This window comes from Chionomys nivalis, chromosome 1 (assembly GCF_950005125.1).
Source record: "Chionomys nivalis chromosome 1, mChiNiv1.1, whole genome shotgun sequence".
NCBI lineage: Eukaryota > Metazoa > Chordata > Mammalia > Rodentia > Cricetidae > Chionomys > Chionomys nivalis.
In genome coordinates, this window is record NC_080086.1 from 30439556 (window position 1) to 30462215 (window position 22660).

The 22660-nt window shown below is 38.1% G+C and overlaps 1 protein-coding gene across 9 annotated transcripts in view; it reads left to right on the forward strand.

The window, feature by feature from the left end:
* The window catches only part of Erc1 (ELKS/RAB6-interacting/CAST family member 1), a 365559-nt gene that overhangs the window by 194816 nt on the left and 148083 nt on the right, over nt 1-22660 (forward strand). For 5 of the 9 annotated variants that reach the window (XM_057764045.1, XM_057764063.1, XM_057764088.1 and 2 more), the window contains 2 exons: nt 1413-1544; nt 19512-19672. In XM_057764045.1, the coding sequence (XP_057620028.1) occupies nt 1413-1544; nt 19512-19672 (293 nt within the window). The remainder of the gene's footprint in view (nt 1-1412; nt 1545-19511; nt 19673-22660) is intronic. The other 4 variants (XM_057764072.1, XM_057764081.1, XM_057764097.1 and 1 more) reach the window with 1 other exon arrangement.

Genomic DNA, 22660 nt, shown 5'->3' on the forward strand with positions numbered 1-22660 from the left:
CAATGATTAGTGATGTTGAGGATCTTCCCCCCAAAATTGTGTGACATTTTAATGTTTTTTTAAAGGTATCTATGCATCTCTTTTGCCTTTTTTTTAATGAGATGTATTGTTTTCTTGCTGTTCAGTTCATAGGTATTTTTGGATATTAGCTCTTGTCAGATTATCATTGAGAATTTTCTCTCTTTTTTAAGAGTTACTTTGCTCTTTTGATTATTTGCTATAATTCAGAGATTGTTATTGTCTGAGGTAATCCTGTCTGTCTGATTTTGCTTCTGTTGCCAGAGCTTTTGAAGTTTTATTTAAAAAAAAAAAAAAAGACCAAAAGCAAAAATTCTTTTCCCAACCCAATATCATGAAGCCACCTCCAGCAGATTTTTAGTCTCCCTTCCCCAAGTAGTTTCTTAGTTTGTTTTGTTCTTTTCCCTCTTACCTCATCTTTTGTGCGACACCATTTTACACTGTAGTTCAAGATGGCCTTGAATTCATGGAGGCCCATCTGCCTCAGCCTTGTGGTGCTGTTTAGGTGGAAGTTACTATACCTGTTTCTAGCTTCAGTTCTTTAGTTCATTTTGGGTTGACATATACTAGGAGTTAAGGGCTTGCTTTTATTCTTCATATCAACAATCTTGCTACTCATTTTCATATTTTAATAAAAGGCAATACTGTGTTTTGAATCCACTGACTTTTTTTTTTAAGAGTTTGAAAATAGTCTGAGGCATCTCTGGTTCCAATCTTCTTAGCTTTTTCTTTTTTCTTTCCTACCGCTTTGGGATCCTAAAGACTGGTGTATGGATGGGAAGTCACACTTTAAAAACCTAGGGCATATTGCTTGCTTAACTAAATTGTTCATTCATGGTCAAACTAGTCACACGCACACAGTTGTTTTCCATTTCTTCATGAGAATAGAGTTTCACTTTCTTGAAATGTTAGAAAGCATCTTCATTTTTAAAAAGTTTATCAGAAATTGTCTATATAATTGAGTTTGTCATGCAGGTGTGACTTCTCAAAGGGAATGAGCGTTGTGGAACTGACTCTTAGTAGAAACTCCATCAGAACTGACTTTCAACTCAGTTTCGTAGTAGCTTTTAAAAATAGTTTTATATTTTTAAATAGTTAGCCTCTCACTACTTATGCCATCTAACACCAGTAGCTTCCTTCTCTCTGTTGCAGAGAGCAAATCTATCATGTCTGTCTTGCTTCACTAACTTGATCCTATGCTCTTAATAATAGACCTCATCTTCCTTTACTTCCCTTCTTCCATTGTTCAGTTCTTTACCCTATGGAGGCATCTTTCTGGCCTCAATTTGCTTCTGAAGAGAAGGATGTTTAATAATTAAATATCTCCTTCTTGATGAGTAGGCACTTGCTGAGTTCTGATTGACCTCCTTCACCAAGTCTTCATCGTTTTCCAGGACAGTCTCCGTAAGAAGGATGACAGGATTGAAGAGCTGGAAGAAGCACTGAAAGAAAGTGTACAGATAACTGCAGAGCGTGAATTGGTGCTGGCACAAGAGGAATCAGCCAGGACCAGTGCTGAGAAACAGGTCTGCGATTTTATGTAGCTACTAGCAATGCTGCTGGGTAAACACAAGGTAAAACCAGTGTAGGTTAAGGTGAGCTGTGCACACTGACTGCTCATGGGCTTTCAAAACTACTCCATCAAGTATTAGTTCTTAGACTTACATGGTGACTAAAATATAACTGTGCAAGGGTTGGCTCATGTTAACACTGAGATCTCTGAAGTAATAATTTAAGAATAATTCATAGATATTTATGTAGTAAAAAGGCTAACAAAACATGTGACTGACACAACATGCAATATGTCTGTTTTCTACATGACAGTGTAAAACCCCAGCTTTGGAGGTGAATGAGAGAACACAGATGTTTGTCAGTTATAAAATAGTTTATTTTTCTTTCATTTTTTTATTCAAAGAGCATTTAAGGTTATAAATAGTTAATAGCATATTTGAGCAGTATAGATGTGGTAGCACTCCACTGTCAGATTGCCCTGCTCAGCCTTGTGATAACTTGAAAAGTTCTGCCATTGCTGTTCGTGGCGTTTGTTTTATATGCATCTGCTTCTCGATTAGGTCTCTGTTATGTGTGTTTATGACTCTTTATTAGAAAGAATAACCAAAGACAGGACTGTAAATGGAAGGAACAGTTTTAGTAAATAAAAACTGTAATCTTAGTTTCCATTTTGAAAATGTGGCTTTAAGATTTAGATCTACCTAGCACAGATACTAAAACACCCTGCCCCTTGTGGATGTGAGAATAATAAATAGTATCTAGGTGTCTTAGTTAGGTTTTTATTGCTGCAATAAAACACCATAATCAAAGGCAGCTTGGGTAAAAAAGGGTTTATTTCAGTTCATGTCACAGTCTATCAGAGAGGGAAGTCAGGCCAGAAACCCAAACAGGACAAGAACCTGGAGCAGGACCTGATGCAGAGGCTATGAAGGAGTGCTCAAGGGTGATACCGCCCATAGTAGGCTGGGCTCTTCCACATCAATCAGTAATTAAGAAAATCTACTAGAAAGAAAGAAAGGAAGGAAGGAAGGAAGGAAGGAAGGAAGGAAGGAAGGAAGGAAGGAAGGAAGGAAGGAAGGAAGGAAAGAAAGAAAATGCAAAATGAATAGAAATTAAAAAAACAAAACAAAACATTACGGGCTTGCCTACAGGCAAATCAGGCATCTTTTTCTACTGAGGGTCCCTCTTCCCAAATGACCACAGCTTGTGTCATTTGACATAAAGCTAGACAGGATACCAGGTAAACAGAGTTCAGTGATGTAGTCATGGGAATCTGATGGGCTAACTCCCCTGCTGAGAAGCTGCTGTTGTTGGAAATTTAGGCGAAAGATGGTAAAAAAAAGTGCCCAGTTCAAGGCAGATATTTTATAGTAGGTACCTCATAGAGTCCCTTTATAGCTTTATAGTCATTTAATGACTAAATGATTAAAGAGACGACAATGTCATCTCTTCTTAGGAGTGCCTGTTTTATTAGGGTACTATTAGTGAACCTTAGCAATCAAACTGTCTGACTCCCTAGCTAGGGTTATAAGCATGTGCCACCCACTCCTCCCAGCTTTGTTTTTAACCTAGTTCTGGAATGGAGTGTAGACCCTCATGCTTACACTGCAGCCACTTGACTGACTGAACATTCCTCCCAGCCCCTGTCCTCCTCTCTCTGACTTTGTAAGTACCTTCCACCTGCAACTTCTTTCCAGCTAATGTGGAGTGCGCCTCACTTAGGACATATTCCACCTCCGTGAACTGAAACTTTATTTACTCCTTAAACATGTGACCCATTACCTGAAATGTGGTTTGCCAAATGTAGAGCTTACTCTTCAAACAAGGTACATTTACCAATGATCTGCCAATTCCTGAGATAAGTGCTTTGTTCATGCTGCTATTTCATCACCGAACCAACACATCTGGGTAGAAAATGAGCCTTTGTGCTCACTGGTCCTCTCAAAGAAGAGTACAGAATGGTTCCATTTCTTAGAGTCTGAGATTTCTCTTGAAGCACTGTCCCTGTTTTTACCACTGATCTGGAGGTATCTTACTTCTGTATAACTTCTTTGGCCTTTCAGGGCTGACTTTTGTGGCTTTGATAGCAGCAGCCTGCTGGGTAAACAGCAGCATTAAATGAACATTTTAGTGACTTAATTCTATTTCATTAATGAATGAATGGATGGAACTTTATTCTCACCTCTGCCTGCACACTCAAGGACTGTAGTCCTCTACTAACTAGTCATCTTAGGGGTTAGTAGTAATTTTATGATTTTTTTTGCAATAGTTATCAAAGTAGTATTTTAGAATATTTTATTGTTTTAGCTGATTTTCTGATGCATTTATTAAGTACACTGTCATCAGAGCAGTAATTACAGTTGTATATTTAAATACTTAGACTACCTATTTTCAAGTAACTTATATTTAGTTCTTGATTTTAAAAGATTATACATGTAGGACTGGAGAGATGGCTCAGAGGTTAAGAAACTTGCCTGCTCTTCCAAAGGTCCTGAGTTTAATTGCCAGTTACCATATGGTGGCTCACAACCATCTGTAATGGGGTCTGGTGCCCTCTTCTGGCCTGCAGGCATACACACAGACAGAATATTGTATACATAATGTATTTTTTTAAAAGATTATATATGTAAAACATGAATAAAACTTCAAGGGAGGGAAAATAGGTATCTCAGAGGATGAATGCACAAAATTCTAGCCACCTGTTGCTTGCTATTTTAGCTAATGGAAGCTAGCATGAAAGTCTCAGGTAACAACTGGTCCTCAGCTGAAACAGTGAGTGGTTTGTACAAACATGTATAAATTCAGAAGATTCAGAGCATTATAATGTCATATAATATAGTTTCCCATTGATATGAGAATCTTTTGTAATTTGATTTTATTTCCTTTTAAATGTACTTCTGACCTTTGTTGGCAACTTTGACATCAGGAGCTTTGGTATTTATCTTATCTTTTCCTGACTTAGAAATAGGTTTATAATATTTGTAAAACTAGTTTCTTTTCTATTGTACATGATATAAGCTACATTACATTTATTTATGTATATATGTATGTAGGAGTGGGTTGCTTGAGTTCTAATTGATCTTAATAATAAAAACCCAGAACCAGATATCCAGGTAAATGCTGAAAAATCAGAAAGATAAAGGAGCAAGCCACAGCTAGCTCTTACCTTGCTAACTCCTCAGCTGAAAGGGAGTGAGCTCCTGTCTCCTCCTGCTTATATCCCTCTCTCCTCCTAGCCATATCACTTCCTGTCTATCTGTATAGACCTTCAGACCTCTGGTTAACTAGTGGCTAGTTCTGCCCTCTGATCTTCAGGAAAGCTTTATTTGTTAGAGTACAAACAAGGTATCACCACAGGGAGGACCACATATGACAGCATACCTGTGACAGTCGTAGGACACGTTGTGGGTGTTAGTTTAATCCCTCCACCATTGTGGGTTTTGGGGATTGAATTCAGGTCGTCATACTTGGCAGCAGGTATTTTTACTATCAGAACTATCCTATAGCTCCATTTAATCATTTATAGATAGTTATCGATATATTTCTACGACTGTACTTACCCTTCTGAGTCTCTCTCTCTTTTTTGGTTTTTTGAGACAGGGTTTCTCTATAGCTTTGGAGCCTGTTCTGGAACTAGCTCTTGTGGACCATGCTGACCTCGAACTCACAGAGATCCACCTGCCTCTGCCTCCTGTGTGCTGAGATTAAAGGCGTGTGCCATCACTGCCTGGCTCCTTCTGGGTCTTAAACTGGATTTCATGTCTCTAGTGACAGACAAATTATTGAACTGAATAGCTGAGTGGTCTGATTGTATCATTAATGCAAACATGTTTCTTAGAACTATGAAGATCATTATCTTATAGTAAAATGTAGTTGTTTTTGATTACTAGTTAGATCAGGTACTTACTAGACTCTGAAATGAGTCTTGTGGAAATGTATCATTATCTGTTTGATGGTGACAGCTGGCTTCAAAACAAATGCCACGAGAGCCATTCAGCACTTGACAAGGATTTCTGGCCCATTGAAAGTAGTTGTTAAATAGGTGTGCACTACCATAGCAGAGGCCTGTATGCTCAGACCTCTCTTTTATATCTAAGAAATATTGTAAGAAATGCATTTATTAGTGGAAATTTCTAAAGTATTTTCAATTTAAAAATATAAACTCAGCTAGAGAAAAAAATGCCAGTAGAATTGAAAACATATTATTGTAGACTTTCAAAAGTATAAGTAAAAGGGTGGATAAATTGAAGCACACTGTTTTGGGTATGTATTTGCACATGTGCATGTTCTTGTGTTTGTGTGTTTGTGTCTGTGCACTCACATATGCATATGAATGAAGGTCAGAAGACCACCTCAGGTATGCTTCCTTGGGTACTATCCACTTTTGTGTGTTTGTGTATTGCGCATGTTTGTTGTGACCAGAGATCAACATTAGGCATTTTCCCCAGTTACTCTTCACCTCATTTAAAAATATTTATTTTTATGTGTGTAGGTGTTTTGCCTACATGTGTGTATGTCTGTGTACCATGTGTCTGCAGAAGCCAGATGAAGGTTTCTGATCTTCTGGCACTGAAGTTACAGATGGTTTAAGCTGTCATGTGGGTGCTGGGAACAAGAACTCTTTAACTTTTAAGCCCTCTCTCCAGGCTTTCCATTTCATTTGTTTGAGACAAAGTCTCTTGCCAGAAACTCACCCATTTAGTAAGACTGTGTGGCCAACAAGCCTCAGGAATCCCTCTGCCCCAGCATGGGAATTACAGACATGCAGTGCTATGCCTTGCTTTTTTTGTGGGTGCAGGAGATGAAACTCAGGTTCTCACGCTTTCATGGTAAACACTTAAATGACTGAACCATCTCCCCAGCCGCATTGGAGACTAGGTCTGTCACTGACCTGAAGCTGTTTAGCTAGGCTAGGCTGGTTGACTGGTGAGCCCCAGCTAACATCTGTGTCTGTTCCTAGCCCTGGAGTTGGAAGAGTAAGCCATGGTGCCCAGCTGTCTTTTCATGGGTTTTCAAGAGAGTACTGAGTTCTTCATGCCTGCAAGGCAATCACTTCGTCACCTGCTGTTTCCCCGGCCCTCAATATGATTTTTAAAAGCTTTCCTTAGAGTTCTTATAATTTTCATGTACTAGTGTATGAGATTCTACATGCTTACAGTAAGCATGTCAGACAGCTTAAATGTTACCTCAAGACTAATTTAGACTGCTATTTCTCTACATTTAGTAACTGTCCTAAGATTTGTGGGTAAACAAAAAGACTCCCTTCAAATGTGGAGCTTTATTATGACCACTGTGTGTGGGGGGGGGTCTGCATGCAAGCCTGTGCGCGGGCATGCACATACTCATGTGATACTTGGGAGCTCCTTTCTGCATTCTAAAACATAAGATTCCATTCTTTTAGTCATTTTTCTTTTAGCAAAATAAACTTCTGATAAGGTAAAATGACTTATTTGAAACTATTTTGCATTTTGTTTAAAATCATTTATAAAGTTATCTTGTAAGCTTATCTATAAAACTTATTTATAAAACATATTTATAAAGTCATTTTTTTTTTTTTTGGTTTTTCGAGACAGGGTTTCTCTGTGGTTTTGGAGCCTGTCCTGGATATAAAGTCATTTTTATATTAAACAACAAAAATGTATCTTAGAGTTTCAATAACATCATTAATAAAAGATAGAATACTACCAGCCAGCTGGAAGAAGGCTAACAAGTGAAAGGACAGCAGCATGTCTGTTAATATTATAGTATTAGTAACACTAAAGGATAGAACTCCCTGGGAGAAATATTGAGGGCATTGTCAAATGGAAACAAATTGTTATGAAAAATACAGAAATTGAAATAGAAATTACATAGAATTTCAACACCTTTAAGCCAGTGACATAACCTTTTTAATGTGATGGACTTTTTTCACTGTATATATTATAAATAAATCTGTGAATCTTTAGATTCCTTCACATGATCTTTGATTTTCTTACTGCTCTTACAGTTTATCTTCACATGAAATATAAAACTTAGATTGTCAAGTTTAGCCATTTTGACACTCTCTGTAGCTTTGCCAGTTGGGGTCAGTAGACAGCTGCTACAACAGTTCTAAAGCTCCGGGAAGTAACTGTGTGAGATGGTAGGACCAAAACTGTCAAAAAATCTGTTTTGTTTCTAATTGTAATTTTTTCAAAGTACATATTTAGACTTCTTTGCATTATTATGCTTTCTTTTAAAAGTGTGTTTGAAAATAATAATAGCTTATCTAGTCCTGACATTCAGGAATTAATTATGCCTCCAAACTTAGTCTTGAGTTTTAATTTTACATTGATATTTTATAAAGTTGTAATCAAATGTCAAATTAACTTTCAGTGGACCGAAAGTCAAAGGTTGGCACATCCCCAGAATTGTCCCTTAGAGATAAGTGCCACAGCCTGTTGATGTTCTCATGGTAGACGTGTTACACTTTTGTCTACACTGCTTGAGACCCACTATAGTAGACGGCACGTGGGGGACCGCAAGCATCACACATAATGCTCTGTTTATAGTGAGTGCTTGAGAGTTTTAGACATCATTCTCTTATCTCCCAGTTACTGATCATGGCAGTAATTATCTGAGATACAAGGATAAGTGAGCCTAGGGAATCTGACAGCTTCTCTCTGGCTTCTGTGTGTAGCTGATGTTGTCTTTAGGTACATCATACTGAATGTTTTTAATGGAAGGTATTTTCCTAGTGAAATGTCCTACCCACTAGTTGGTTCTTATATGTACTATAACCTAAATTATAGTTTGATAATTATTTCTTTCTCTTTAATAAACTGTTAAAAATTCACCAGAGGCAAGTGAAAAGTGTATTAGTTCAAAAATCAAGCGGTATGAATTTTACTCCTTGTTCTCTTTAATATCTGTGATTTAGTAAGTTCCCTAACTCCTCCAATCCCCTCTTTTAGAGGGAAGAAATCATTCCCTTCACAAGTATCCACTCATGTCTCACACTGAGATAACCTATAAAGGCTATCTTCAAATGTTGAGATTTATTATGGCGTGTGTGTGTGTGTGTGTGTGTGTGTGTGTGTGTGTGTGTGTGTGTGTGTGTTGGGAGGTTTTCATGCAGCCCTGTGTGTGCTCACTTGATACTTGGGAGTTCTCTTCTTGAATCGTCAGACATTAAATTCCATTTTATTTCTTCTGACAAAATAAACTTTTGATAGTGAAATGACTAATCTTTTTCCCACAATTTGTTTAACTCAGTACAGTCCCCAGAGTCTACATGGTAGAAGGAGAGAATCAACTCCTACAGGTAGACCTTGGGCTTCCATATGTATGCCATATAATGCCTCTCACCAAAGGGGGTATGTTTTTAATTAAAAAAATAATAGTTGTTATGCCTTTGTTAGTGCTATTTGAGAAAGAAGCTGTGAGCTGGTATTTACGTTATTTATAATCTTCTTTGTTCCAAAAGTACAGAAACTTATCTTTTTATTTTGTTTGTGCCTTGTGAACCTGTTTGTTGCTGAAGCAATCAGATTATAGGACCTACTTAATCATACAAACATATAAGTAATGAAAATCCAGTCTTGCAATGTATTCATTCAGATTCTTCTCATTTTTGTTTGGGTGTTATTGCTAACCCGTGTTTTAATCTAGTCTACTTCCACCGTCACCCACTGAAGCATCTTGTCTCTCTTCACATGGTGTTCCTGCCGTACCACTTCCTTCTAATTGTAGTTCACTATCGATTTTTCCTTTATCTCAACCCATTAGTCTTTCCTTCATTTTTCTCTCTCTATTCTGCTGCAATTTCTTGCCCTCATTCTAATAATTAAATTTCAAATTCCTCATTCCTCTAATTAGATGCCTTTGTTACCCTCCTGTTAACATTTTAGATAAAGGTGAAAACACAGGCCAAGGCCCTTCTTTGTCTCTTCTTCCCTCTCTTGTCACACTGGCACCCTTATTTCCTTTGTTCTGGAGCTTCTGATATTTTGATGATTTGACTTCATCAGAGTGTGTACACAGGGAGCAGCTCTAGTGTTTTATTCCCCTCTTCTGGTCTGTGCTGGAGAAACTTTTATTTAGGACTTGGGATAATACCAGGAACTCATGCTGCGTATTCTCATGGCATCTTGTGCTTTATTGCAGAAATATTCATTTACAATTAAGTTTTATAGTTAATGACTATAGCACACAGTATAGAAATAGTCTCTGAGGTATAGCATTATATCTAGCACTTGGTAGAAGTTATAATTTGGTGGGCAGGAGAATAATAGAAAAAAGATGCCTTTTGGGGCATGGACACATGTCCACAAATAAATCAGTAGGTAATATTGTAGAAGACCGTTGAAGAGTGCTTCTCATGAGTGCCATGTAATTTTAGTAGAACAAGCTAAGTGGGGGAAAGATGGAGTAAGGTAGGAAGCAACTTTGCTTTCTGTGGCAAAGAACTTTAGCCTCTAAATCTTTTTTTTCATAGAATTCATAATAATGATAATAATAATACATACTTCATAAGATTACTATGAAGTTTTAATAAGACAATACATATGAAAGATTTGGAACAAGGCCTTTCAGAACAGTCAGATAATATACTATTGTCCTGTTAGTCTGTGAAGTACCATGCTTTTTCAGACCCGGGCCAGCTGGCCTTGGTGAGTTCCCGATAGAACATCCCCATTGTCTCCATGTGTGGGTGCACCCCTCGCGGTCCTGAGTTCCTTACTCGTGCTCTCTCTCTCCTTCTGCTCCTGATTTGGACCTTGAGATTTCAGTCTGGTGCTCCAGTGTGGGTCTCTGTCTCTGTCTCCTTTCATCGCCTGATGAAGGTTAATATTCAGGAGGATGCCTATATGTTTTTCTTTGGGTTCACCTTCTTATTTAGCTTCTCTAGCATCACGAATTAAAGGCTCAATTTCCTTTATTTATGGCTAGAAACCAAATATGAGTGAGTACATCCTCTTTTCCTCTTTTTGGGTTTTTTTGTGGAGAAAGGGTACACTCATCCATTGCTGGTGGGAATGCAAACTTGTGCAACCACTTTGGAAAACAGTATGGCAGTTTCTCAGGAAATTCCGGATCAACCTACCCCTGGACCCAACAATACCACTCTTGGGAATATACCCAAGAAATGCCCTATCATACAACAAAAGTATATGCTCAACTATGTTCATAGCAGCATTGTTTGTAATAGCCAGAACCTGGAAACAACCTAGATGCCCTTCAATGGAAGAATGGATGAAGAAAGTATGGAATATATACATATTAGAGTACTACTCAGCAGTAAAAAATAATGACTTCCTGAATTTTCCATACAAATGGACGGAAATAGAAAACACTATCCTGAGTGAGGTGAGTCAGACCCCAAGATATTTTATGCTATTTGTGGCTATCGTGAAAGGTGATGCTTCTCTGATTTCCCTCTCTGCTTCCTTTTCCTTAGTGTATAGCAAGGCAACTAATTTTTTGGAGTTGATCTTGTATCCTGCCATATTACCAAAGCTGTTTATCAGCTGTAGGAGTTCTTTGGTAGAGTTTTTGGGGTCACTTATGTATACTATCATATCATCTGCAAATAACGAAAGCTTAACTTCTTCCTTTCCAATACGAATCCCCTTGATCCCCTTATGTTGTCTTATTGCTATTGCTAGAACTTCAAGCAATATATTGAAGAGGTATGGAGCGACTGGACATCCTTGTCGTGTTCCTGATTTTAGTGGGATGGCTTTGTGTTTTTCTCCGTTTAATTTAATGTTAGCTGTCGGCTTGCTGTAAATAGCTTTTATTATATTTAGGAATGACCCTTGTATCCCCAATCTCTCCAAGACTTTTATCATAAAGGGGTGTTGAATTTTGTCAAATGCTTTTTCAGCATCTAATGAAATGATCATATGTTTTTTTTCTTTCAGTTTATTTATATGGTGGATTACATTGATAGATTTGCGTATGTTGAACCAGCCCTGCATCTCTGGGATGAAGCCTACTTGATCATAATGAATAATTTTTCTAATGTGTTCTTGGATTCGGTTTGCCAGTATTTTATTGAGAATTTTTGCGTCGATGTTCATGGGTGATATAGGCCTGTAATTCTCTTTCTTGGTTGGGTCTTTGTGTGGTTTTGGTATCAGGGTAACTGTAGCTTCATAAAAGGAGTTTGGCAATGACTCTTCTGTTTCTATATTGTGGAATACATTAAGGAGTATAGGTATTAGCTCTGCCTTTAAAAAATTGTGCTGTGACCTGAAGCACATTTAGAATCATAGAGAATTTCTTAATTATTTTTTCCATTTATTTATTCATTTATTTGGTTTTTCGAGACAGGGTTTCTCTGTGGCTTTGGAGCCTGTCCTGGAACTAGCTCTGTAGCCCAGGCTGGTCTCGAACTCTATTTATTTATTTTTAATTAAAAATTTCTACCTCCTCCCATTTCCCTCCCCCTTCCCCATCCCCCTCCCCCACTCCAGGAGCAGTCAGGGTTCCCTGCCCTGTGAGAAGTCCAAGGTCCTCCCCCCTCCATCCAGGTCTAGGAACATGAGCATCTAAACAGATTAGGCTCCCACAAAGCCAGTCATGCAGTAGGATCAAAACCCAGTGCCATTGTCCTTGGCTTCTCAGTCAGCCCTCCTTGTCTGCCATTTCAAAGAGTCCAGTTTGATCACATGCTCCATCAGTCCCCTTCCAGCTGGCCTTGGTGAGCTCCCATTAGATCAGCCCCACAGTCTCAGGGGGTGGGCGCACCCCTCGCGGTCCTGACTTCCTTGCTCATGTTCTCCCTCCTTCTGCTCCTCATTTGGACCTTGGGAGCTCAGTCCAGTGCTCCAATGTGGGTCTCTGTCTCTAGCTTCATCCATCGCCAGATGAAGGGTCTATGGTGATATGCAAGATATTCATCTGTATGGCTATAGGATAGGGCCATTTCAGGCTCCCTCTCCTCAGCTGCCCAAGGATCTAGCTGGGGACATCTCCAAGGACACCTGGGAACCCCTCCAGAGTCAAGTCTCTTGCCAACCCTAAAATGGCTTCCTAAATTAAGATATATACTTCCCTGCTCCCATATCCACCCTTCCTCCATCCCAACTGTCCCATTCCCCCAAGCTCTCCCCATCCCCCCCTTCTCACTTTTTTCTCCTCATATCCCCTTACCCCCACCCCAGCCCCACCCCCAAGTTTCCAATTTTTGCCTGGCAATCTTGTCTCCTTCCAATATCCAGGAAGATAACTATATGTTTTTCTTTGGGTTCACCTTTTTATTTAGCTTCTCTAGGATCACGAATTTCTTAATTATTTAGCATAAGATTTGTCTCTTTTCCTCAGCTGTCATCCTTTTGTTTCTCAGTAATAGTGACTTCGTATTGTCCAACAGCCATTGTGTGATAGGTTCTAGAGAGCCAGGTTTGCTAGCTGAATATGCTCTTTTCATTTGCAGAAAGGAAACAGAAAACTGAATAATTTAAATTGACTTTCAAATTGTTTTTCTGACCTCTAGCCAGAGAGAAAATCAGGTGGTTAGCTGGAAATCCTGGTTTATGGATATTATTCTTGCTTTGTGTATAAAAATTTATTACAATTTATTTGGAGGTGCTGAAGTGATGGCTCAGCATTTAAGAGCATCTGCTGCTTTTATAGAGGATTCAGGTTTGGTTATCCGCACCCAGAAGGTGCCTCACAACCATTCATACTCCGAATTCAGATGGGTTATAATGCCCATTTCTCACCTCTTCTTGGCACCAGGCATACACATGGTACACATTCAGACATGCAGACACAATAATCATACATATTAAATAAATGAATCTAAGAAAAAAATTAGACTCACTTTGATATATGTATGATCAGAGGCAGAAATACCTAATACACCTAGCACTGAAACAGTGAGAAATTAGGAATTATTTAAGAAAATTGTATTTTACTAACACAGGAAACTCAAGAAGTAAAAGTTTTGAATTCAAGTAGAACTTGTTATTCAACATGATTGACAAGATGCTAGGAAAACAACATCCACAAAAACAGTTGAAGAGAGTAAGTTAAATACACATTTTTGTGAGTCAGTAAGAGAAGGTATAAGAGTATAGATAGGCAGGGGATCCAGAGGTGTACTTGGTAAGTTGTCAGACTTTGATTTGGGGCTTTAATTTGACTATAATAAAGAAAGAATCCAAAGCAACTCAAGGAGGAAGGACAAATAGACAACAAACCTTCTAACTCTGTAACATAAGCGGGGCCTGCTTGCTTATTGTTGTTTTTGTCCTGCCCGGTACCCCACAACTGTTTAGCCCCAAAGAAAATCACACATAGGTCTCCATAAATTATAAGCTGATTGGCCCATTAGCTCTAGCCTCTTACTGGCTAACTCTCACATCTTGATTAACCCATTTTTCTGATCTATGTTAGCCATGTGGCTCATTACCTTTTTTCAGTGGGGCAGATCACATCCTGCTGCTTCAGTGGTCTGAACAGGAGTTGGAGGAGTCAGCTTCTTCCTTCCCAGAATTCTCCTGTTCTCATTACATCATTTCTACTTCCTGTCTGGTTTTCCCGCCTATATTTCCTGCCTGACCAGTCAGCATTTATTTAAAATATGATTGACAGAATACAGATAATTCTCCCGCACCAAACTCTGCTTTTTAAAAAAAAGTAGTCCACAAGTCCAGAAGTATTTCTATGAGCTGGGAAGGAAAGTAGGGTACCCAGTGGATGGCATTGGGAATGCTTGCACTTTCATAACTACTAGTCCTGCAGAGTTAAGTTAAAATGATAAGTGACTTTGCCAGTAATTTTAATATTTAGTGTAAACGATCAATGCCAAGCAAAATGGTACTTGGCAAAACATGTTCAATAGGAGAAGGGAAACCTGGAAAAAAAAAAAAAAAAAGAAAGAAAATTAAAACTTTCCCACAATTTGCAAGTCCAGAGATTTTTATTGGTGTCTTAAAAAGCTTAATGGGAACATGGCTCATTTGAGGACATAACTGAGATCAGCAGTTACATTGAAGAGTGTTCATTTGGCAGGGCCCGAATTAGTCTCAGCCTGTGTTGCATCAGCTAACAATTCATTGCTCAAGGCAACTCGCATAGCTTAGCCCCCCCCCCAAAAAAAAGGTCTTCTGTATACCATGAGGCCATGGTAGGAGTGTGGGTATATTTGACACCATACCTACAGGAGACCAGATAATATCAGGACCACTAACACACAATCTACCAATGGTGCCAAGTAAGAAATATCATGCAACCATGTGTCAAGGAAAGATTACAGTCACAGATCTTAGGATAAATGCTTGATAAATTATGTTCATTTACTTTATCGAAAGATGCCAAGACAAAAGTAACAGATAAGATCTAAACTGAGGGAAGCGATTTGTATGTGTGTAACTCTATGAAATTAAGAAAATAACAAAAACAAGCAGTTAGAGATATATTAGGCTTAGAATTCTAAAACAGAAACTGCATAGGTGGTCCTTAAATAGCTAAAATCTTTATCCTCACAGATTAATATTAAGGCATTGTACATGGGTCCTGGAGATGCTCAGGTGGGAAGGGCACTTACTTCCAAGTCTGAAGACCTGAGTTTGCTCCTTAGGACTCATGGTGAAAGGAGAGAACTGACTTCCTACGGTTGTCCTCCAAACCTGCTGTTTCTGTCCGTCATCTTTATTGCAGTGTCAAGTAGAATGATGAAAGCAGGCATTCCAGTCTTCGAGGGAAAACATTCAGTCTTTTATCATATTTCATTTGCCTTTGTAATTGAAGAAGTTCTAGTCTTAGATTTTTAGTTGTTTTATCCTGAAACTGTTAGAAATTTTCATACTTTTTAAAAATCTATTGAGGTGATGATGTATTTTTTCCTGTGTTCTATTAACATGGCGTATTACATGGTTTGACAGTTATTGTTAAGCCAACCTTTTATTCTTTAGATAAAGTCCAGTTTTGTGGAGTCTCAGCTTTCATGTTTGGTTTTCCAATTAAATTCTCTTTTCTCTGTAATTGAGTCTCCTCCATCCCTCTCCTGTTCCCTCCTAAGCTTCTCTTGGTTTTAGGTGTCAGCTGTTATTTGCAGCAGTCCTTATTTTCCTTGCTTTTAACACCAAAGATCATTTGTACATTTTTCTCTTTTTTCTTTTTTTATTGATTTTTATTGAGGTCTACATTTTCTCTACTCCCCTCCCTGCCTCTCCCCTCCTGCCTATGACTCTGCCCCAAGGTCCCCATGCTCCCAATTTACTCAGGAGATCTTGTTTTTTTCTTCTTCCCATGTAGATTAGATCTATGTTAGTCTCTCTTAGGGTTCTCATTGTTGTCTAAGTTCTCTGGGATTGTGCTTTGTAGGCCGATTTTCTTTGCCTTATGTTTAAAAACCACCTATGAGTGAGTATGTTGCAATGAGAGGGTCCCTTGTTTGTTCCAGCCGCCCGGCTAGCGTGCACCAGAAATAACCACAGCAGAAACTGTATTCATTAAAACACTGCTTGCCCCATTAGCTCTAGTTTCTTATTGGCTAATTCTTTTTTTTTAATATTTATTTATTTATTTATTATGTATATGACGTTCTACCTCCATGTATACCCGCATGCCAGAAGAGGGCACCAGATCTCATTACAGATGGCTGTGAGCCACCATGTGGTTGCTAGAAATTGAACTCAGAACCTCTGGAAGAGCAGCAGTGCTCTTAACCACCGAGCCATATCTCCAGCCCCCTTGGCTAATTCAAAAAGGGAGTAGGCATGAAAGAAAGAAAACAAATTCAGAATGCTGCTATTTTAGGAACTTGGTAGGGGAACAGTGAAATGACTACATGTAAGCTGTTCAGTGATAACTATTATAGTCTTCTCCTACACACTTGTCTTTAATGGATGTCTGAACTACAAGCCATACTGAATACATATGGTAAAGTTTTATTTATGAATTAGGCACAGCGAGAGAATAACAATGATAAACTCATTAGAATGGCCTACTGTATTACAAGTTATGTAGATACGGCCTCTTTCTCAACATTTCTTACTATACTTCTCATTGAAAGGGAACACTTTACATCTTTTTTTTTTTTGTCAACATCGCTTTGTACTTTAGAGCCATTATTAAGTAAAAATAAACATTACTAGAGCACAAGCACTTTAAGAGCAAGTCAGTGCACTTGACCCCTGAGGCTGCCGCCGCATGACCTGAAGGCAGACAGCAGACACAAGTAATAGACAAACAGTAATTCACAGTCAGTGGAGAGGAAGGGGTGTGAGATTGTATCACTCTCTTTAGAAAAGTTATGAGTTGTTTATTTCTGGGTTTTCCATTTGATGTTTTCATACTACAGGTAGCTGAAACTATGAAAAGCAGTACCATGGGTAAGAGATAGATGTCTGTTTTGCTATTTATTCTGGAAAATACACATAGGGTCTAGTCTTTCTGTAAACAAAACATTTCACAATTCTCACTTCTGACATTTGAAGACAATTGTGTGCACTGAAGGACTATTATTATTTCCTACTTTGTGTAATTATCTTTACATAATTTCTTTTCTAAAAGTAGATGGGAATTGTTAAAATTTAAACTATGACCTTAATTTTTTTTCTGCTGTTAATGTTGTTAAGTAAATTAGATTCACATGCTCATATAGTTAATAGTGTATGCAGAAATCAGTGTATGTGTTTTATAAATCTAAACGTGAAATAATCAAGAGTTTATAAAGATAGAATAATCATATGACTTTGATGTAGACAGACTCTTATACAGGGCACAAAACACTCCATACTTGTAAGAAATAAGAACACATTTATTGTTGGTTGGTAGTGGCATACACCTTTAATTCCAGCACTCAGGAGACAGAGGCAGGTGGATCTCCCAAGTTCAAGCCAGCCTGGTTTTTTTGAGTGAATTCCCGGACAACCAAGGCTACACAGAGAAACCCTCTCTCAAAAACCACATGTAAACAAAAACAAAGAAAATTGTGCTTATTAAGATCCACTCAATTTAGAAATCCCTATCAAAGCATCATAAAGTATGTATGTCCTTGTGTTTTCACAAAGTAGAATATGCAGTTAGGAAAATTACAACACTATAATCATAACATCAGCATGCATGAATCTTAGAAAATGCCAAATAATTATATGCTTTATGATTCTATTTGCAAAGTTAACAGGCAGAATATCAAGTTTGGAAAAACAATACTTTTTATCTGCAAAGGGATAGAGAGGCAGGTTTTGAGGTGCTGACAGTGTTCTGTTTATTAATTGACATGCTAACAAGATGCATTGACTTGAAGCAGATTTTTCAAGTTCCACGTTTATTGTATATCTTCGTGTATTTTGCATTTCTGTAAAAGATTTACCAAAAATTGTTTAGCTGTAAAGGGAAATACATAGTTTCCTTTTGTGTAGGGAGAGGAGGGTTTGACTGTTAATATATACTTTTGCTTATATGTATGTAGATTCTTTCTAGGGTATGTAAGAAACTGATATGGTTGTTTGCTATGAATGGTGCAATACAAGATGCCTGGGAGACTTTTGAGATCTGTATAGGGAAGGCAACAAATTCTGATACAAATGCGCCTTGCTCTTCTTGTGTTAGAACACGTTTACTCAGTTTTAGAAAGGTTTACACTAACTGAATGGATAGAATGGAATTAACTCTTATCAGTGGTGCCCAGAGAGCTAAGGGTTACATATATTCACCTGACATTTGCAGATGTGACTATATCCCAGGGAGTTCCTCTCATTAGAGCAAGGATCGACTTGAGCCCTTGGGTGTATATATATATGTAATGCAGGTACACACATGCAAACGTCCTTTTCTTGCTGTTGAGTAGCAGATGTGGTTAGGGACCAGGCACTCACTTGAAGGAGTCCACAAACAGCTCTAGTATGCTTACCATAGGTCTGTCTCTCTAAACAGCTCTCAGTTTTAGCACAAAAATTATTTTGTATAGGAGTGAATGAATGACAGAATCCCTTCCTCGATCTACCTTCCTCTGCTTCTGAACAGATAGGTCATCAACATGATGAACAAACAGTATTATAAACTTCTGTGATCAGTGCTCTGTGCTTACCTGTGAGATCACTGTTTGTTAATAACAGGCTTCCCTCTGCATAGTTTTTATTTAAGTAATTTAAATTTGAATAACCAGAATGAATGAATATAGCTTATGAGATACAGACCTTTCCTCTCTGTGTTTCTTTTTCCTGTATTTTAGCATTCTGTATTTTTGTTGGACTTGCACATGGTTTTTATTTGTTTCAGATTTGTTTCTATCAAGGCTTCTTTTTGCCCAGATCTTTTTAAAGCATTGTGCCTCTTTTATCTGATCATATATTTTTGGATATAAAAAAGGAACTCTTTAATGCTGTTAACAATAGAACTTAATTCCGATGTATAAAACTACTCTCTGTGTATGCTGCATCTAGTACTCAAGTTTGGCCTTTATTTTATAAGATCCTTCTATAAGTAATTGTTATTTTGTGCATTGGTGTTTGTGGGGGGGGTAGTGTATGTGTGATAGAGGGAGTGCACACAGGGCATCTGTGCAGGTCATAAGACAACTTTGTGGAGTTAGTTCTCTCCTTTCACCTTTACGTGGATTCAAGGGATTGAACTCAAGTCGTCTGGGCATCATGAGAGTTGTGCAATAAATACTTTACCAGCTGAACCACTTTGCTGGGTCGATTTTCTCTCCTTCCCCCCACCCCTGCCCATTTCTCACTACATATCCTCTCTCTCTCTCTCTCTCTCTCTCTCTCTCTCTCTCTCTCTCTCTCTCTCTCTCTCGTGTGGGGTGGATATGTGTTGTTGTTTGCTGATTTGCTGGGAAACAAACTGAGAATTTTGGATACACTCCCTACCTCAGAGATAAATCTCTGTTCCCATTTATTCTTGATGTATATATACATGATCAGAAAGAGTTTAGAAATTTCGAAAGGATCATGTATCTTCCATTTTATCAGCCCAGGAGTTGCCCGTGGCCCAGCGACACTCTCTGTATTTGACAATAGTGTTTTACTTTTCCTTTTTTGTGCGTGTCATAGGTGGAAGAACTGTTGATGGCCATGGAGAAGGTGAAGCAGGAACTGGAGTCCATGAAAGCTAAACTGTCCTCCACTCAACAGTCCCTAGCAGAGAAGGAGACACACCTCACCAATCTCCGGGCAGAGAGAAGGAAGCACTTAGAGGAAGTTCTGGAGATGAAGTAAGTCTGCACCTTTGTGCTTTGGGCTCCACTCAGTTGAAATGCTTCTGCTCATTTGTTTCTGTGTCTTTGTGCATTGTCCTATTACAGGGAGCCTAATTATCTTGCCAGCTGATTTCTCCTACTTTCTAGAACAAATTTTGTCAAGCATGGCACAAAGGAAAACTCAGGTCAGCTGGGGAAGAGGCCATTGCTTCTCGCATCTTATTACCACCCTATATCTTAGAAATGTTACAAAGTTCTTCTTCTAGATGGGCAAAGTAGCCTCTCCTATAAGGTACTTTGTGAAACCTAATGACCTGAGTTCATTCCTTAGGCCCATGTAAATGTGGAGGGAGAACCAATTTCATAAAGTTGTCTCCCTATTTTTCATGCATATGCTTTGGCTCTCACACATACACACACAATGTAATTTTTTTTATTAAGGAAAACACTTGTTCTAAGCATTTTCAAATGTATATAAAAGTAGGATAGTATAATGAATTTCCATAGATTTGCCATTGAGTTTTGATAATTCACATTTTGTCACATCAGACACCAGTTTCTATAAAATTGTCAATTTCATCAAAGCACTAACTATAATTTATGCCATTTTCCTTCTTACCTCACATCATGTAGGTTCTTGAGATTGAAATCTCTAACTGCTAATATATTTAGATTGTTCTCTTTATACTCTGTGAACTTTTGTTAAAAACAAATATGTCTCTTATGTCTCTTGATCACAGTAGTGGCACTCTTTTAATTACAATTAGCAGTTATCACCCACACACACAGCCTCTGCCGTCCTGTCAAACCCAAGTTTCTGGTGCTGTTTGCACACTGCACAAGATGTCACACCAAGCAATCTGTATTTGTCTGGGCTTCTTAACCTCTATCATCTTACTTATAGTAATATCTGTCATCTGATATTACTCTTATTTTCTCTTTCTTGATCATCCCATGATCGTCTTCTCTACTTCATTACACAGTCTCTCTTAGCTAAAATAATTTTTTCCCTCAAAAACTAGTAGTTTAAGATGTTAATGTCTCCTTTCTGTTGCTTTGAACTGTGATACATTGCAAATACCTGGATAAATGCAGTAGCTGAAGATCTTGCCAGGATCCCTGTAGAAACAGACAGGCCTTGAGAAAGCAACACTATGAGTTTTGTTTTGTACCTCTTAAGCATCAGTTGATCCATTTTCTTATCAGAACCTTTCCACTCAGCTCAGATGGCAACTTCCAGAAAAACAGAAGTTTGTTTGCTGCTAGAATTTCCTTTTATTATTAAAACTTTGAGACTGAACAATGTGTGTGGATTTTTTTTTATGCTTGAATGAAAGGCAATTGTGAGGGGTTTGTTTTATAGTAACACGGTACCAAAATTCATTATAAACTTTCCTCACCTAGGAAAATAAATACCATGATTTACAAAACTTATCAATAAGATCTTTTTTTTTTTCTTTCGAGACAGGGTTTCTCTGTGGTTTTGGAGCCTGTCCTGGAACTAGCTCTTGTAGACCAGGCTGGTCTCGAACTCACAGAGATCCGCCTGCCTCTGCCTCCCGAGTGCTGGGATTAAAGGCGTGCGCCACCACTGCCCGGCCATCAATAAGATCTTAAGTCTCACATAATAAAGTAAAGAATATAGAGGTATGTGTCAACAGTATAGAAATTTAAATACTTGAAATAAAACACTAAACCTTTGCTTTTTAGGGATGACCCATTTCTTAAATCACTTTCTTAGTTCCCATGTTATATTACAGTGACATAGTGATATTTTTAAAAAGATTTATTTATATTTTTATTTTATGAGTATTGGCCTACATGTGTATCTGGTGTGAAGGCCAGAAGAGGGTATTTTGTAACTAGGGTTACAAATGGTTTTGAGCTACCATAATGTGTGTGCTGAGAATCAAACCTGGGTACCCTCAAGGAGAATCTAGTGATCTTAACTGCTGACCTTTCTGTAGCTCTCATCATGATGTTTTGACTTAGATATTTTACAAACTTTATGTCATGGACACTACCTTCTGAAAAGCTTTAACAGTGGTTCAGGCTTTCTGTTACACATAAATTCCCTGCTATCTTCTATGGTCTTCACCTAAATTGTTCTAGTGTTAATAAAAACTCAGAGTTAGAAAATGAACTAAAAAACTAATAAATCTAAGGAACAGTGGAGGGGTGATCAGCTGACCCTACTCTCTACATTTTTCTCTTCACAAAACCATGGAAATCTTCTCCTCAGCCCCTCTTTCTGTCTTCCTTTTCCTTTCTGTTCAACATCCACAGTCTCCAACAACTCTATGGATAATCCTGGTCAGCCATTGCTGACGCTGTCCTTGATTCATGGTGGTTTTATTGTCACAGCTAGGTTGCAGTGCAAACAATTCTTATGAAACATTTCCTTTTTTGTCTAAAAACAGAAGAGTTTTAACTCTAACATCGTAAAACTATACAGCAGCAACAATTATTAAGTAGGAAATACATTCACAATGTCCAGTCCATTAGTATTTTCAAATTCAAATACTCCATTATCTGTCCTATTTTGGTGAGTTCAGAGTTTTGTACTTTATTTACTTTCTATTAAAACTATGGAAAACTGTAACTATCTAGCTTTCAGTTCCATCAGAGACCCAAGAACAATATAGAATTATCTGATTAAACAGGAAGTACAGAGGAAGCAACTTCCAAAACTAAGAAACAATAGAGACTTCTGAGTGCCTGGACAATCATCCCAAGTTTGCTGTGCAACCTTGGTGCATCCATCTTTGGCCTACAGAACTAGAATATTTGACAGACTTTTCTATGAAGCAGGAATTTTGAAGGACTGTCCTACTTTGTCTTGGCAACATTTGGCAGTTGCTTTCTTTTGCATCCTGTTTGTCCGTTTTGGATAGCAAACTGTCAGTAGTTGAGGCAAGGACAGTTCCTTTGCCCAGTAACTAACTTTGCCACAAATGAAAGCAAATTCCATATGGAAATCCTTTGATGCCCATCATTCTCTTT